This window comes from Pezoporus flaviventris, unplaced genomic scaffold, assembly GCF_033815535.1.
Source record: "Pezoporus flaviventris isolate CSIRO_AGI_PZ_B2104156 unplaced genomic scaffold, CSIRO_AGI_Pfla_v1 ptg000001l, whole genome shotgun sequence".
Classification (NCBI taxonomy): Eukaryota; Metazoa; Chordata; class Aves; order Psittaciformes; family Psittacidae; genus Pezoporus; species Pezoporus flaviventris.
In genome coordinates, this window is record NW_026892549.1 from 27,021,581 (window position 1) to 27,041,064 (window position 19,484).

At 37.6% G+C, this 19,484-nt stretch overlaps 1 protein-coding gene across 3 annotated transcripts in view; it reads right to left on the minus strand.

The window, feature by feature from the left end:
* GRID1 (glutamate ionotropic receptor delta type subunit 1) overlaps positions 1-19,484 on the minus strand; it is a 596,456-nt gene that overhangs the window by 37,493 nt on the left and 539,479 nt on the right. For all 3 annotated transcript variants that reach the window (XM_061449455.1, XM_061449436.1, XM_061449445.1), the window contains 3 exons: positions 19,207-19,404; positions 16,929-17,253; positions 15,388-15,526 (listed from right to left, as the gene is read on the minus strand). In XM_061449455.1, coding sequence (XP_061305439.1) covers positions 15,388-15,526; positions 16,929-17,253; positions 19,207-19,404 — 662 coding nt within the window. The remainder of the gene's footprint in view (positions 1-15,387; positions 15,527-16,928; positions 17,254-19,206; positions 19,405-19,484) is intronic.

Genomic DNA, 19,484 nt, shown 5'->3' on the forward strand with positions numbered 1-19,484 from the left:
ATATGCCACTAGCATTAGTAAAGCCTAAGATTAGACAAAGAAGTAGTGACCAGCACTTCACCCTCATTCTTCTGTGTTGTGAGTACACTTCAGAGTAACCTCTTCCTTCACAGTAGTATGTGTTTTGTCAAACATAAATAATTCCTTTTAACTAAAATTAATTAATTTTCTTAATATTAATCCTTAAGTCATATAGAGACAGTAAAATAAATTTGCTGCCATTTTCATATTTGGCACAGAAAGCTACGTTCTTTTACCTAAGGAAGCCAGTGCCCTGACATTTTTGCTCAATGCAGCATAATATTTTAGGTGATGGCTGCCATCAAGATAAAATGTCCCAGAGATGGTGAGACTTTTTAAGCTTCTCTGCCTAAATGAAGGCTTAGAAATGCATACATAAAATGTACGGTACAAGTCCTAAATTTCAAATTTTTAAATACCTATAAACTACTTTATTTTCTTTTAAACTTTTTTCTTTTTTTCTTTTTTTTTTTTTTCCCCAGGGACATCTACAGAATTAAATATAAGGGCAGTTCCTAACTGTAAGTGTATCCTCAACAGGATATATGAGAATGAAATACGTGCTTTGCACATTGGGAAAAAAGTAAACCCACTAAACTTCTAAGTAAAAATTAAAGTATCTGAATTGATTTGACACCTTATGCCACCAGTATAAGCCCAAGAAATACCTACAAGCTGAGACCTAGAATATAAAATCCTTTCCAAAAAGAGCTTTGTTTGATAAAATTATCACCCATGGAAAATAATGAGTTGAAAGAGCTGAAAGAGAATTCTGCCTACTGTGATTTGCAGAAAAACATTCCACATTTGAAGACATAAAATTGCTCAGAACTACTTCCTCCATGGGTGTATTTGCCAAGACGATGAGAATGAATGAGAAAACAGCATTTAGTGTTGGTGACAACAGCAGTTCACCCACTGAGAGATGGACTTGTAAACCAAGCAAGCTTTGCAGGATCAGCTTTTCATTTGTACATGTCCTCAAGCAAGAAACCAGTCTGCAAAGCTGAATCAAGGTTGTGGGTGGTAGTGTGGTGGTATGGATAATTTATACATGAGTGGAAGATAATTCCGTTCAGAACCCAAGTCCTGACCTGGGTCCTGTTTATTTTCAATATCCACTTTTAAAGCAGCAAGGCAAAGGATTTCAGCCTTACTCTGTTACTCACAGATGAACAATCTTTGGGCTTTGGATCTCCATGTTAAGTAAAAATTATGAATGGATAGATCTTGTCTTAAGATATCTGAAACTGAGTCCAAACTGCCATGGAAAGACATTCTCTAGAACTAGTCTACCCAAGTTGAATAGTTTAACTGGTTGAAGACCGGGGAAAAAAAAAAAAAGAAAACCACAACATAAATCCATCTGTTATGGATATAAATTGCCACTAGGGGATGATAGTCTCACTGATTCAGAGACTTACATGAAAAGTTTCACTGTCTTACTGAACCCAAACTATGAAAGCACAAGTCCACTTAAAAACAGAAAAAGCAATAGCAGTGCCTCTAAACATTAATGCAACCAATGTTTAGTAAGCCTTCAGTTATACTGGAAAGAACAATATATTAGGTGAATAATGAGATAGCATTAGAATTGACCTACCTTTAGCACCTGTGAGCATACAAAGTAAATGCTCATTAAAAAAGTAGTAAATATTATGGCAGATTCTATGAATTTCCAACATTTGTTCCAGGTCCATATAGGAATGTTACTAGTGTGTGTTAAACTGGATGTAAGATACATAAACTAAAAGATGGGGCAATTTAAAGATTACTTTTAGTGAGGCCAAGTTCAAAGTACTGTGGGAATGACAATAGCCTTAATACAGAGAATATTAAAAGGAAAGCAAGTTTATCTCCACATCTAACAACCTTAGACTTCAGACAAATTAGGTCCATGTTTTAATATGTGCATCTCTTGCTTTCTTTGAAATTATGAATAATCAAGCTGAGCTCCTAAATCAATCGTTAAATTGCCAACTTCTCTGTAGTCATATGATCAAATTCTGCATTGTTCTATTTCACTGCAAATCAAGTCACTTTAAATACTCTTAATTCTGTGCAGTGCTGTGCAGAGCAACAGGTTTCTTCCGCAAATTCACTGAACAAAATCTTTACTGATAGGGGTAGGCCAGTAGAAATTGGCAGCAGTCCTTGCATGCTTAGTATACACTCAGCAGGATCAAGTCCTTCACCAGCAAATATATCATTCTATAGTTTATATAAAACTTGTTTCATCAGCTGTCCATGAAAAATAGCATCCACTTTACTCTAAACAAAAGGCTTAACAGAAAAAGCCTCATCAGAGTTTCTACGAGGGAAGCCATAAGCATTAACAGAGTAAAACTACACTGAATCAATGGAGTTACAGACCTCACAGCAGGACTAAACATTTCCAAATCACGGAAGGAGACAAACAGTGCAGATAGTCAGGGCTATGTATGCGCTTGTCATCATCAGTGGAGTGGGAACAGCTGTTACCTGTGATTTCAAAGAAGCAGGGACTTCCCTGCAGTGGAGAAACCAATCAATTGGTATGTGTCACAGAACACGTTGCCATGTCAACCACAGACTTTTACTATAGTTAGTGATGGAACTCCTCAGCAGGTAATGGCACTGCAGCACCTGTTTTCAGGATGATAATGGTCAGTGATGCCAGTGTGGTGGCATCTATGAGACTTTATCTGGATTGGGACTCACTGCCTTATATTAGGTGCAACCAAAAGCAAAATATAACATTCAGTTATGGATTTACCGCTAAAACCAGCCTTATTTCTGCCACAGGAGCAGGGAATTTGCTACATGTCTCCTGTGTCATATGTCATGGCAACAGTTCTGTCACCCTTCCAGCATAAGATCAGGACCTTCTCTCTCCTGCTGCCTCAAAGAAATTTCCTTTCTTAGGGTACCTGGCATACCTAACAGGTAGACCAGAACTGCTGAGATCAGTGAGGTTATTCATGCACACAAAAGCATATGCTCAAGGGTTTCCAGGATAGGAGACAAAGGTATAAACAGTAAGAAAAAGGCAAAACAAAATAGCCAAGTAATATATATACAACATACTAGAAGAACAGAACTTTTACAGCTTCCACAATTACTTCATTTATTTGAAACAGCTTCCACTAGCCTCAGCTCCTAGATGCAAAGGGAAAGACAAGAAAACTTAACTGTCTTCCAAACTCCTGATACTGCAATGATTTCACTGCAGATCGTTTTCACTGGGACTCTGTTCCCGCAGAGCTACTACATAATTAAGTTTTAAAGGAAGGGAACAATCAGCATGTATACCCATTGAAATGCAAAGTCTGTCAAGCTATTAATAAATGATACACTGTCATGTTTACGATTTTAACAGTAATTAATTAGTCACTTTGTATTGGCAAAACATTTTTAGGCTTTGTGTACTTTCTAAGAGCCTAAGATGCAGTAGAAATTTGTTCTATTATCATCACTTGAAATCGCACTTTTGCTTTACTGATCTGAGAATAATCTGCAGTATTTTTGCTAAACTCAAAGTGTGGGGAATGTAGGACAAAAATCCATACAACTAGGCTGTGTCCTATTGCTCACAGAATATCTTAATGTCTTCCAGTGGTTTATTTAGGAAACATGCCCATTTTCAAAAAAAGACTGCGTATTTTCTGGCTGTGAGACTCAAATTTGGATCCAAAAATCAAAGTGGATTCTCATCATCATCAGTAAAACAGGTTCTTCCGTAAACAAAATTAGACCTCTGGTTATTTCTATGCATTGCTATTTCTAAATGATGCCCTCAGGACCACCTTGGCAGCTACAATCATCTGCAATGATCTGCACAAGTATGACTTGACTTGTTGCTGGATTGTAGAAGTTCATTTTGCCTAGAGCTGACACTGGCTGTGGTCCAGCACTGCACGTAAAGAAATCTGTTAAACAGCTAGAAATAAGCTAAACATCTCCTGATTGCTAGTCCAGTGTTTCTAACTATACTTCCAACCATCCTGTTCTCCAAACATCCTCCAGGCAATAAAAGCACAAGTCACTTAGATTGCTTATTTTTCCATTAACTAGGGGTTTTTTTTTGGTCACTTACTTGGATTTTTTTCTTTCTGGATGTCCCAGATTTTCTGCATTGTTATCATATGGTAAAGAAACCATGATGGTCCTTACAGTAGAAGATATGATTACTTTGCTTGAAAATATCTTCAAAAGCAAACAATAGCATAACAAATAACTCCATTAGTAGAGGCAGCAATGGAACTAATTTCCAGGGATTTGCATTTCAAAGCTGGATTCACTGGCAACCTGTACTGTGAGCTCTGGATGAAGTTTCTCAAATAGCTGGGCATTTATGATTGCATATGAATTTATCTGATATTTAATTGAAGGAGAGAAATCAGAAGGCTTCCTTTATATTTACAAGGGGCATTTACAAGACCTCTCTTCACCACCCTCTTTTTCTGTATTTCTAACAAATTCATAACCTTGAGATATTCAAAGAAACACAGAATAGTTTGGGCCAGAAGGGACCCTCAAAGGTCATCTAGTCCAACTCCCATGCAATGAGCAGGCTCATCCTGGACTAGATCAGGTTGCTCAGAACGACATCCAGCCTGGCCTGGAATGTCTCCAGGGATGGTGCATCCACCACCTCTATAGGCAACCTGCGCCAGGATTTTATCACCCTCATTGTACAGAATTTTTTCATCACATCCAGCCTAAATCTCCCCTCTTTTAGTTTAAGACCACCACCTCATCCTATCACAACAGGACCTGCTAAAAAGTCTGTCCCCATTTTTCTTACAGGCTCCTTTTAAGTGCTGAAAGGCTGCAATAAGGTCTCCACAGAGTCTTCTCTCCAGGCTGAACAACCTAGACTTTCTCAGACTTTCCTCACAGGAGAGGTGTTCCATCCCTCTGATCATTTTTGTGGCACTCCTCTGGACCCTCTCCAACAGGTCCATGCCTTTCCTGTACCAGTTTGGCCACCATGTTCGCAATTTAAGAATGGAAAGTAGTAGACTGAAAAAGAGACATTTAGAGTAATCACATTAAAGGCCCAAGTTGTCAAAAGCTGGAGCTTTAATTTGTATCCTGAGATCCACACTTAAACTACTACATGACTGGACAGATTTTCAGAACAGATCAAGGAAAGCTTTAGCACAACAGCACATCTGTAAGATGCTTGCAGATTCAGTTAAAAGACTGGAAAGGGATAATTGCTATGAGCAATTGCTGCTCATCCTGCAATAATCAGTCTTGCTGAAAAATCCGGGTTAGCCTGGGTCCATATTCTGTATTTGATTCAACATTTAAAACACTTTGCCATCCAACCTTTCTTGCAGTAGCTTGAAGGGTTAACACATTAATTAAAGCAAGGTATTCTACTCCATAAATTATTAATTAAAAGAAAAACTGCAGCTGGTGTTTAACAGCAACTCAGTCCCAACAGCAGGTTTTAGTCACTTCACCTAAAACATATCATAAAGTTGGCATGAAAATCATATTGTTAGAATCAAAAACATCTGGCGAGTGATACACAATTTTACATATAATGAAAATAACAAACTACCTCTATTATTTATGCAGATGCACTTTAAGTTGTTTGCTATGCTGATGTCTTTTACCATACACATTTGGAAGCTAAAAATCCTAATGATGATTAATGATTAAGATCAAGAGGGAAGAAATTGCTTTTTCCCTTCTCAACTAGTGCTATAAGCACTGATACCACTGCCGTTCTGTTTTGCTCTCAGATGACAAAGAGTAGCTTTTTAATTAAATAGAGTGGGGACTGATAAGCTTGGCTTATCTTGGTTCTGGCTTATAAAGTCCTTACTCAGGGCGAATGGTACTTTATACAATGACTGTTATGATATCATTATACTGTGAGGAGTTCCATTAAAGTCCATGAAATCCAAGTGTGGGATAAGGTCCTACTCAACTCCTTATTAAGTTTTGATTTATCAGGAGCTGTTGCATCCTGCAAGAAAAGAGATCTCGGTGCAGAAAGCTCTGGGCTGCTGCCTGCACTAGCGTCAGCAGTCCCATAGCCAGGGTGGAAGGGCTGGATGAATTCACGTGGCTCAGATATGTCAGAGGTAAAAATGATGCCGGAAAAGAGCTTCACACCCTTCCCTTACGACAGGGAGTAAAGCAGAAGCTATCAATGTTGACATTAAAAAGAGAAGAAAACAGAAGAACTCTGAAGAGGCATCTTGATTGCTAGAACATGTGCTGGGTACTCCTGGGAAATCAAAACATAGGGCTCTTCATTAATACTGGAAGCACATACAGCATTCATCAGTTATCCCTGATGTCTAAAGTGCATGCATTACATATCCTTATTTTAAAGTCTGAAGGCCCATTTGCCTGTTTCTCAGAGGACCAAGACTGCAAGCATTGGGTGTACTTCCCCATTTCATTCTGAAGTAAACAGAAAAAGAGACCTTACCCTTTTTGCCTGTCTCTCCTCACCCTGAACACAAGTCTTGCCTGAAAAAATGAATCTCATGCTAGGAACATTCACAGCACTGCATAAAAACCAACTAGCTGTTTCTTATATTGAGATTAATTAGTTTATTGGGTAGCCTAATTACATACCTTGAAATATGAGCTTGGAAATTGTATTACTGCCATATGAAAGAAACACAGTCATTATTCTGACTGATGTTTTTCTATTCTTTTTTAAGATAGATATGACTATTCATAAATCAATTAAATCAGTGGCTTATTCTCCTAGGCTGGTTTTAATAGTTCAGAAGGCAAACAACTTTAGTGCATGTGATTACATTTCTTCTAATGGAAATTTGGCAGCTATATCAAAATAACTTTTCTAAGGCAACACCATTCTCTCCCTCATTTCCAGATGAGTCTGGAAACTGTATTATGTTATATGGGGGCAAGCGTGCAGAAGAGAACATTGCTCGGTAAGGCTGATCAGCCCAGGAAGTGGAAAGAACACATGTAATCATCCCTTAGCAATACAGTAATATTTCCAGAAATTTTTTCTTTCCCTCTAGAAAACCTTGTACAAGAACTAAGAAATAATAGGGAAGCACTTATGGTAATAAACAGTAGCATCACAGTCTCCAGGGAAACTAAGAATGCCCAGCTCTTTCTCCCCTCTAAACACCAATAACCTGCATCTATTGAAAGTGTGTTTTGCTGTTCTTGTTTGGTTGTTGGTTGTTTTCTTTTTGGGGTTTTTGGTTTTTGTTTGGTTCGTTGGTTGTTTGGTTGTTTTTTTTTACATCATCAGGAATAGTTTCTAAATCTCTTTATGAGAATAATCAATTTTTAAAGCCTTTTCTTTAACTGGCAAGTTTAGAGTTTTCCACCTCATGGCAGAGATGGTCTATAAACATTTGAGAATGTATTGGAACAGCTTTTATTTCAGAAGATGAAATACCATCCTATATATCATTTAAGGTGTTAAGAGTTTAAGTGTGAAAAGAATGATCTTCTATCATTATAAAGTGGCTATTTTAGGTTTGCATGAAAATGTCAAAGAGAAAAGCGACCAGTTTAAAAGTGTTTGCAAGATGATGGAGCTCACTATCCTGAGAGGAAAAAAAAAAAAAAAAAAAAGAGAAAATAAAAAAAGAGTAACAGCTTAAAAATAATGGATTTCAAAAGACCAGACCTCAACAGACTTCAGGAACTGCAGGAGAAAGCCTCTTGGGAAACTGACTTAAAGAATGCAGGACTACAGAAGGGCTGGCAATTCCTGAAAGAAACCATATCAAAGACACAGATGCAAACTATCTTAACATGAGGAGCTATAAGAATAAATTATAAAAAGCTGTTATAATGTCAGCAAGAGCTCTTTCAGGACCTAGAAAACCACAAGCATTTTGTTCTGATTATAAAACAGTAGTGCATCCATTTGACTAATTACATACTAGAAATACATGGGAGAAAAAAATCAAAGAATCAAAAATAAATCCTCCTCAATGCCAATGAATAAGCTTATACGCTCTAAGATGTTACTGCACAAAGCAGTTTGTGTCATCCCTCAACTGAAGTTCCTGAAGTCCTCTGCCCACAACAGAGCTGATGAAAACACACATGCCTGTACCCCAGCTATCCCATACAAAGTCTGATTTCTTAATTTATGGCTGATTTCATCAGTACAACATGAAACAGATTACTGTGCACTGTAACTCTTCTCTCCATCCAAAATAATCTAAAGAAATAAACAGTTCAGCGCATGTTCCTTACAGTCACAGTCAGCCTGCTGAAATTGAATATATGGCAATGAACAGAAGGTGCGAAAATTACTTTTGCTGCCAGGTGGGTGAGAAATTCTGGTGCTGAACAACCATGGTATGTGAATGACAGAAGCACTACTTAGGTGGAGATGTTGGTGAGGAACTGTGCAAGATGAGAAGATGGTTTATTTTACAAGAGTAAATGAAACATTTCCCAAAATATGCAACAGATTAGCAGAGCTGGAAGCTCATTTATGTCCTGTCTGAGCTGATAGCAAGTAAACAAATAAGTACAACTTTCCCTTATACAAGTAGGTACACCTACTTTCAACTTCATCTCATTGCTTCAAAAGAATTAGCTTACTGCAATAAAGTGCTAATTATTGGTAGTTCTGTGAATGCAATTATGCACCTCATAATAGCAAAACCTGCATGACTTTTATAATAGGGTCCCCTATTACACCAATGACTCTGACCAGCACAGGTAAATGGCATAAAATAAAAGAAATTTTATAGGTTTTTGATTTGATTTTTTTTTTTTTATGTGTTTGGTTGGTTGGTTTTGGTTGGTTTTTTTTTGTTATGTTTGGGTTTTTTTTTTCTTTTCTTGGGGGGAGGGGCCTGTTTGGTTGGTTGGTTTTGGGGTTTCTTTTGGTTGTTTTGTTTTTTTTTTTTCCCAGGCAGCTCTTTCACTACCAAGTGTCACGAAGATATTTATATTTTCTCAGGCTCTACTTGGCTTCTCACTTTGAGGGTCTTTGTTTAAATTCTTAAGTATTTATATGTTTAAGTACTTAAATACAAAGATATTTACCATAAAGGCATGTAACAGTATCTGTCTGTCCAAAAGAATATCAAAGATAGCCATTAGGCAAACACATGTTATAGTATGTTAACACGCAAAAAGCAGTTAGGTAATTTTGCATTGTAGGTCAAATAAATATCTACTTGATACAGTGGAAAAAAATATTAAAGTTTTTGCAGGAGTGAAAATGTCTGAAGCTTTAAGGCCATCTCTATTTGAATTGCTATAGTAATAATTATTTTGCCGTTTTAATATCCTGCTATATTATATTGTATTATCAGTTCATATAAGACATTAAATCAGCTTCTTTAGAGAAAACCGACAGAAATACAAATGCTCTATTGGGCAAAAATCATCTATTACTGCATTTTGTGTTGTTTACCCCTTAGGAGTCACACAGAAGATAAAACACAACAAAATAAGCCATAGGTACTATCCTTGTAATAAAAAGAAACCACATACTACAACAAAGAAGGCTGAATTCAGGAGCCAATGATATTTAATGCATGCAGAAATCGTACAGCTACACTACTCTATGGACAGCCAGTGAACAACATATATTAATTTGAGAAAAATTGACTTAAAAGGTGACTCAATCTGAGTTGAGAAGGGACTGTGTATCAAATCTCAGCTTTGAACTAATCCTTGTACATTTTGATGGGCTGTCATGAGGGTTGTGGCTCTTGCTACATTTTTACCCTTCCAAAGCAAAAGAAAAAAATAATGAAAAAATCATTTTATTACATGCACAGATGGTAGATTTTGCTAACGTCATATCCAAATAATTTTCTTCTCTAATGTGCTCATGCATATGAATGTTAATGCCTCAATGCACTTAAGTCACAGAACTTCTCAGTAACAAGAACAAATTAAGAGATGCTACAATATAGATGTCATAAAAGTAGAGTTGAAGAGGGTGTGGAATCACAGATCTCTTCATTTGCCATTGATCTCTAATATATGCCACATTTTTAATAATGGCAACTGAATAGATGGAATGCAGTCTTGATTTTCAGCTGTGTATTCTCATTTCTTTCCCAGAAAAATGTCCTCAGGAAATATTTGCTTGCCTGCTTGCTCAATTAGATAGGAGTAATTAGGTTTCATTTTAAGCCATGGTTGAAAGGCATATGCCAACATTCAGAAAGCATTTTAAAAGGCTCTAGACTTTTTGAAGCCCTGGATTTCCCAGAGGCACACACTGGGCAACACCATCAATGAAAGTGAAATGTAAAGACAGACAATGGGGGTTCTAGCACTGGCAACAACAGTGTTTTGTCCTGTGCCTGAGCCAAGCTCTGCCCTTTAGCACTGCTGCCCTGCTGCACAGGCTCCAGAGTATTTCCTATAAAATTTCTTCGATGTGGTCTAAACAGGGAACACTCTGGAAAGAAAAAAAGTCTTGAGTTTTCGTCCTTGCTCATTCACTTGCATCTTTCTTACACTCCTTTTTAGCCTTTATTTTTTATGGATGAACTTAATCGAGTTATTTAATGACTGAAGCTTTTGCTCACAGGCCTTACGTAATAATCCTGATAATTATTTTTTATCACACTCATTCATACATGCCTCCTGCCAACGTGCCTGAGGTGCTGCACAGACACTGCAAAACAGCACAAATTAAACATAACAAAAGAAAATCCAATGACGTATTTAGAAAGGCATGTATGATTTTAATGAGAAAGTCTGTTTTCAAACATGAGAAATTTCAAGGCAAAACCACTGCAAATACAGAGGGATTCCTGTGAGTTTCTTGCTACCAACCCTATCAAATGCACTTAGCTACAGCAGATGAAACCTTTGTTCATTTCCCTCCAGCTGGCATCTTCAGAACACTTTCCTCATTTTATTTAAAATATTTTTAGATTGTTTCTGGTTTGTATGTAACCTGGAAGATCTCTCTGTTTTGAGAGCTACAGAGCTATTATAATATGGTCATTTCTGGCTATCATCTTTAAAGCAGTTAAACTGACATCATGCCACATAAGATACCAAAACAATTGTTACTCTGTTACACAGAAAGGGAACTGAGACAGAAAGGACACTAAGCTTGCCAAGATCAAACAAAGCTTGTGAAATAAAAAGAATTTGCACTCAAGTTGTCCAAGTGACAGACTATCACCCCATCTAAGCTGCAGTATATCTTCAGCTGTCACTAAAACACATGAAACTTGGGGATTAAAATGCAAATAAGGAACACCTTAAGAAACAACACATGTGGACTTAAAGGCAAATATGACTGCATTTGTATCCAGTCCATGACTACATATATACAGATGCCTTTCAAAAACATCTACAGCATGTGCAAATGTTAAGGATCAATTTGATGAAATCTTTAAACTCTTAACTCCTGAATTTGCAAATTGCCTACTGTTTTAACATCCTTTTTTTTTTTTCCCCCGAGATTCTTAATATCTTGCCAGACAAGCTCTCCAAAACCTGAGTTTCCAAATATCTGTGCAGCTACTGAACTGCATGTAGTCTGCTTGTTAACAAGAAATGAAGCTGGAAGTTAAGTCACTGCTAATTAAACTCATAATTACAAGTGGAAGGTCAGACAGCAGATCCAAGGGCTGTATGAAAATGTAATAAAACAAAAGAAAGAACAAACTTGAATGCAATAATTCAGTCCTTACTTGGCAGACTGACCCATTAGAAGACTTCTCAGCTGTATACAGTTCTGAAGGCAAATATTAGAATAATGAATGCAAATCACTTCGGTTTAAACAAGTTTGTCAAGGATTAGCACAGCCTCTAAACATTACTTGGGTTTCTATTGAAAAAAAAATCAAACCAAACAAAAAACAACCAACCAACCAAACAAAAAAAAATTAGAAAGATAAAAGGAAAAAACAACCCACAACAATTAAGAATTGCCCATTTACAAAGTTAGAACATGAATCACGGCTTCCTAGCCTGAGCTCCCAAGTGGCTGCCACTAGCACATCCTCACAAAATGCCTTCTTTGTTGGAAATGGGTAACATCTCATTCCTCTGCTCCTGTGCAGTTCAGAAATCTGCTTCAGAGTTCACTGCTCTGCCTGTGAATCTCCATGAACACAGAAATCCAGAGGTAAACCACTGTATTGCCTTTATTCCCTTGTTGTAAGGTTGAAGCAGACAGAAGATGGGAAGATCACAAGGTAATTTAGGCAGATGGCTCAGAGCAGCAGTATTAAAAGAGCAAAGGTTCGCAGAAGTACCAACTACTAGCAACTGGAAAGTGGCTGCAGGACAGCCAAGGAAGCTTCACACTATTTTCTGCTTTCCTTGATCTCCTGAAAAGCCAGAGCTTTTGATATGGGTCTCAAACTCCACGTTCTGACCTTCCCCACTGCTCTGTCACACTGGGACGAGTGATGGGCACACAAAGACACGTGAGGAGCAAGGCAGCACATGCAGCCGTGCCAGACCAGAAAGCCAGTACTTCTCCCAACACTATCCCAGTTGTGAAGAAGCCCTTGGGGGTTTGGGAAAATCCAAGGAGAAGGATTTTTTTTCTTTCCAGGATTGGCACGTTTCCAACACAGGATCTGGACACCTTGACAGCACAGCACTTACTAACCCATTTGGAATTTAGGAAGCTTCTGTTAGGAAATACAGAAACACAGGCAGCATACCAAAAGTGCTTCCTGACATGGCTCCTGCTTTGGGTATTTCACCTTTCTGTGAGCCATAGGCTGTCCCTGAGATTCATGGCAGGGTGGAAATGCCTTGTGAGATTTTCCAATTCCAAATTAAAAAAAAAAAAAGATTCCCTCATGAGCAGGCTTTCATCTGACATGCTAATTCTAAAAATCTGCCTTCCAACTGTTCAACTTTGCTTCAGTGAATGCCTCACCGAGCCCTTTCTAATAAATATCATTTATGATTTCTGTAACACACTTGTTTCACAGTGAAACTGTGGAGGTAATGACGACTGGGTTGATTGACACCTAGTTATTCAATCAAACATATTCCTATCCTGCTAGTCACAGACCACACATGCCAAATTTGATGCTGAAACAACTTTTATCAAGCATTTTGGAGAGGGCTTGGGAAGAAAATCAGCCTTGTAATCAAAATCTTAACTATGTTGCAGCTACTGCGGCAACATAATCCTATTTTCTGTCCTGCTGGCAATTTAGTAGCAGCAGTGCAGAACACCAGAGAACTTCTCTATGGAGGGAGAGATAACAGCACACGTTTACCGAGAGGATGGGGGCTTGGTTTCTTAACAATGGAAGTATACACAGGTGTATTTGGCAGTTCTCAGTTGGTGGGCAAATTTTTATCTATAGCTTATTGTGCCTCTTTGGGTGGGAAAAATGGATTTCACAGAAGTATTCTTTTCTGGGTCCCTGAAAGATATGTGGGCAAGACGAGTGGCAGATTTAGAAAGGCAAAAATAGACACCATCATACAATGCAGAAGATAAGTAGTACTGGGAGCCAAGACATCGGGCCACGATGCATCTTGTAAAGCAGTAATTTACCTTCTGAGGAAAAATATTTGTTCTAAACCTGACACAATGTTTAATAAGATATTCTTCCTAAATTGTGGGGACATGAAAATACCTTCATCATAGATTAGAAATTAAGGCTCAACAGAGCTTCTGGAGAATCTATTTCTTTAGTCCATATCCTCTTCCCTAAGGCACTACTAAGCTTCTCTCTCTCCCCCCCCTCAGATTCCTCACTGAATTTCACCCCAATTTTTGTACTCCTCTGAACTGTGCTGAGTTTTGGGAGGTGCTCAGTAGACCAAATGGACAACTTCTTCAGACATGAAAGAACTAGAACTTTCAGATTTTTTTTAGAAGATCATTTATTCAAGCTTTCTGGATGGCTACTTGTGTCTTGGATTTCAAGAGCAAATTCTTCATTGAACTTAAACCTTATTCCCATTACAGCCAGATCTCACAGATACTCTGTGGTAGTTTTACTCTATTTAGCTTCCCACGTAATTTCCAAAAATTACTTGCAGTTCCTACTTCTATTACTGTTAAACCCCACTTATTTTGGTAATACTAACAGAAAATTAATTTATAACAAAGCTTGTTATGGTTTTGGGCTGGTTTTATTATTATTATTGTAACTTTATATCCTACAAAGCATTATATTACCTGCAAGTACACATTGGCAAATTTAACACTGGAAATGCTATTAAACTCATGTTTATGAGAAATACACTTATTTATATCCTTCTGTGCAGATACCAAAGAGAAGGCAAAAGCTGTTTCTTGAATGCCAGCCTCACCTACATGCCAATTCCTCCGTTTCAGGAGCAAACCACAAACATTACAGTCTCAGTTTTGCAACCCCAGAACAGACTGACAGGGTAACTGTGTCACTCTCTAGCACCTAAAATCCTTGGCTTAGCATCTTGCAGGAGAGCCTGTGTAGCACTACCCATCCTCTGGCCACCTCACCATTCCATTGCCATCAGATCAAATCTGAGATATCAGGTACTAATCCTGTCAGCACTGACTGTGGATCAACGACCCTCCCAGTACTCCATGTCAGTGTGAAGGTGGAAATTTTGTCCATGTTTTAAGAGGAAAAAATAAAAACATACTTTATCCTTTAAATTTGCTGAAGGAAAACAAATTACACATAGACAAATTGCCACCAATCAACCAGCAGCTCTCTGTAGCTGCTCAGAGGCCTGGTTTGTTGAAAATATTCTCATTGGGTATGGATTAGCAAGCTAACAGCAGGGGAAAGAAGTCAAAGGTGCAAGATAAATTGTGTTTGTTACAGAAGCTGTAATTTATCATCACAATATTGCCAACACAATTGTAGAGAATTATATATAAATTTAATAAAACAACTGCTGTATTACATCTATTATCCTGGAGTCAGGTTTGGTTATCTTTTCCTCCTTGAGAAGATTTTTCTGCAAATAATGCCACTGAATCTGGCCATTTATATTTTAAAAGACTGTCTGTATTACCTTATGTGCAAATAATAGTATAAACTACAGCATATATCAAAATACTGAGAACATAAAATTACACATTGAGGAAGTGAAATCTTATATAGTTCCCTAGAGGTGGCAGTTCCCTCTGATGTTCAACAAAGAAATAGAGACAGCTGAAGCAGTGAGAGCTCTTGTTAAACAAAATATGTATAAACCTGAAAGACCTCTCTTCTGCAAAAATACACAGTTAAAGCGCCATTGTTCCCCTTCATGCACCTGTCAAAACTGCTTGGGGGATGTTGAAGTGAAGGTGAAGATGGGGGAAGAAGAAAAAAACAGCCACTGCAAATAAGCAGAGTATTTTATTAGAAAGTTATCTCCTTTTTGCAAGAATGGGTGCTGAAATGGATAATACCTTTCTGTGAAATCCAGGTTTCCAGCTTCATGTTAAGAAGAGGCTCTTACCTTATGGGATTATCCATCCTTGATACTGTGAGAAAAGCTGCTAAGTTTGCTGTGTAGGAAGAGCACACGATAAGGGTGAAGAGCCACCAGCTTCCCATTACAATGCGCATAGCTACAGAATTTACAGGAGATTCTCCCCCTACAAATAAACAGAGAAAATGAGGGTGTCTCAGCAGCTTCCATTTACGATCACTCACTCTCTGCCCTATTATGTTACATGTTTTGGAGCTACCTCTCTGCATTTCTGGTTCTCCTCCAGACCGCCCTTTCACTGTGAGAAAACCACTGCTTCCATGTAGACTGGTAATTTACAAACATTTTCTCCAGTCAGTCTCTTGCCCTGGCTACTGTTCTGGAAAATCATCTTTCAAAGTATTTCCCTTGGGAATTTTTTAGGATCAAACCTACAGGACATGAAAAATGTTCTAAATAGAGTAAGTTTAATGGTGAAGCACAATTAATAGGCAGGAATTAAATCATTACAGTGTTCAGAATATAGTAATATTCTATTTCCAATGACCATTTCAGATTTGGAAAAAACCCACAAAGCTGTCCAACGGCTTGTGTGTTATCTGTGCTGTATTTAAATCTGCAAAGACTGAAGCATTAGTGTCATTACTTGTTACTCTATACAATATTTTAAAAAATGTGAAGATTTCTTTCTAGCAGGTTTCAAGCACATTATGCTTGAACATTGTTGGAGACTAGGTCTTACCATACAGCTAGCACTAGTCACTTCAGCATATGTTTGTGCTGATCGTATCTTACTACACTTAAACCCAACCAGGATGCCACCTTAATAAGACGAGAGACCAAGTTTCATAGCACTAGTAAGGATTTTTCAGCTGAAGCTTTATAAGCTTCCAATCACAATGAAAAAATGTAGAAAAAATTAATAACCTACCCATATGCTATCATTCAACAAAACCTGCCTTCCAAGAATAGCACTAAATTATAGATATGGGGCAAAAACTGTGTGAGCAGATTTTGCAAACAATTATTTACAAAAGTAACTTTGTTAATGATAGTAATCCTACTGAATTCAATAGGATTAGTCCTATGCGTAGAGATTGCTGAGTGTAAAGTTAGCTTCACAACTACGGATCATTTCCCTATTCACTTCAAAGAACACACTACAAAAAAAAAAAGTCTCACATTAGTTCAAAAACACATAAACTTCTAAAATTAAATTTAAGCAGTTAGGGAAGATGCTAGCCTCAGAGTTTGAAAAGCAATTCTGCAACAAGCAGCTCTGTAGTTTATCACGTGATAATTTTCCCAAAGTGGGAAAGCCTGCTAGGAGTGTTTTTTCTGGACTTACTGAGAGACAGAAAAGGAGAACATACTGCTTCCCCCACCTCAAAACTTACCTACCTCTTCTCATTTTTCATTAGCTGGGCTAATAAAACACGTTACATCCCTGCACGCGCCTTCTCTTTGATCTTTAGACCATTCTGGCCAAGACTAACATGTCCTGAGCTGCTTTACCCAAGGCTGAACTTTTCTGAACTTAAATCAGAGGCGTTTATAAAAGTGAGTACCTTGCTGAACAAAGGCGCCGTAAACAACCCAGATGGCACTGTGGAGGGTAGAGGAAGCAGAAGGGCTCGGCTGGGAAGCATTCTGCGCCCTGACTGCCTGGATCCGGTTCAAGACAAATATCAAGACACCAACTATAGGGATGGCTGCAGCAATGCAAGCCCACACCGCAAAGTCGAAAGGAGCAAAGAGAGAGAAGATGTTGATTTTCTCTTCAGGCTTTTTGATTAAGATCCCCACGGAATAGTCCATGTACCGCTTGCTGAAGTCCACAACACTCTCTCGTTCTGGTGTTATAGTGATGGCTGAGATGGCTAGGTCTGCTCTCTGTGAGACAAACGCAACAGATCAGATCTCTTCCTTTCACCATGAATTTGGCCAGCGTGAGCTTTAAGGAGAAACATTTTACGAACCAAGTGACTCCATGCATTTTTTTCTATAACTTAGAAGAAATTTAAATAAATTGCCTAAAAATAAAACCACAATCAGTTTTATAATTTGAACATTGGTTAATTGCTGTGGTCTAAAGCAGAGTACTGAAAAATAATATGTCACTATCTGGAACAAAAAGCATCACTCTGATTCCTCTCTGGAATGAGTACAACTTATTTCACCTTTATTTCTCATTTGTTTTCCAGAGGATGCCTAAAATTCCATACCATATAAAGCTGGTGCACTGCAAGCTGTAAGAAACATCATTTATTTAGCTTGAGTATTTGATAGCAAAGTGCAAAGAGCTAAGGTTTGTTGTTCTCCCTGCAGAACTGCCTACTTCATATTTATGATGGGATTTCATATGACAACTGGGGGGGGCAGATTTTGTTGGTTTTTTTTTTACGATGAATAAAGTGATTGCATAAACTAGTAATTGGAAGAATGTATCAAAGGCAACTTAGCACCTGAAACTGCTTTGACCTCAACATTTAAAGCAGTTAGGTTTTACATGTAGAGGGTCATTAAAGAGTATGCAAACTCAATGACAGCTAAAACAGGAGTTAGTAAATAAGATTCCCAAAGCTTTTGAAGAGCTGCAATTATATCATGAATAATGTTCCGTTTTAATAAAAAGAATTCTCTTAGAAAAAAAAATAGAATGTGCTTTTTGTTTCCTATCTCTACCTTTTGTTTGGAAAATAAAGCAAATGTTAGATGAGGGAGGTCTGCTTTGAAATCCTTTGGAGTCAGTGGAAAACCTAGTAGCAGAAATAATTTTAAAAATACTATCATAGATACTTTGTTGCTTCAAAGAAAGCAATTTCCAGAGAAATTTAACAGGATTTCTTACCCCATTTTCAAATCAATAAGATTCAAACAGCTTATGTCAATGCAAAGTAAGTAAAAATTTCTCTATACTACCTAGCACCAACCAAGAATATCCCATTATCGAACACACATTTCCTACAGTTTTAATTGCTTTTATTTCTTCCTAAACAACTACTTACAAAATACTGAGCTGCCTACATACTAGTTAATGAGAAAGCTTTCATTTTCAGTAATAACTCCACTGCAGAAGAGTAACCTTTTCTACAAAGGGCAGCCACATAGAATATTAATTCCTTTGGTTCTCCTTTTTATTAACATTTGTCCCATACCAGATAGCAAGAACATGAACCAAATATGCTCTAATTTCATTCTCTGGGAAATTCTAAGCTAGGAATTTTCCCCATTTACTTCAATGGAGTTCACACTCCTGATTTGAAAGGCTGTAATTAAGAGAAGAAATTTGGTCCTCTCTGTTTTAAATGAATGAATAATCTTGAGATCAGTTTAAATGCTGGTCCTTCAAAACACTTCTTTATGGTATATTACATGGGGCACTTTTCCTGTTTTGGAGTCAGGCAGCTGGTAATTATCACATTGCCACAAAGTGACCCAAAGCAAGTCACACCTACAAACAAGCAGCAAAGACATAATGACAAAAATGAAAATAACAACATTTTAAGAAGAATATATTATTTTTAGTCTTAACTCACACACACATACATGTCCTTTCTTATTCTTACAGCTATGTAAAAACAGAGATTTACGCTGATAAAATTGATGTTGAGTTGGAAGTAAACAGAACAACAGACTTTCTAGTTCTTACCCTGTATACAGTTCACACTACACTCAAACCACCCATGGCTCTGAAGTGTTCTGCATTTGTGCTTTGATCCTAATTCATTCTCTCAGAGTTTGGAAGATTACAAAGCTTTGACACCCTACTCCATAGAGATGGGGGGGGAAGGGTTATTGTTTTTGTTGTTCTTTGTTTTAAATGCAGATTCTTTTTCTGTGTACCTTGTTAATTAGTTCTCCAATCATGCCATTCCAGGAGCTGTTTTGGAGCTGCTGTCCATATTTGCCATCAGGAGCCTGATATATCTCATACTTGAAGCCCAGATTCTTGGCAAGTGCATCCAGGACATCAATGGAAAATCCTTTATATCGTTTTGGTTGCCCAAGAATGTTCTCTGCCACCATCACAAAAGGTTCTTCCTGAGAATAAAAGAGTATCTTAACTGATAATAGAAACAAGATTTTCAGTTTGCTTCTCTTAGTAAAAGAATGTTTCCTGA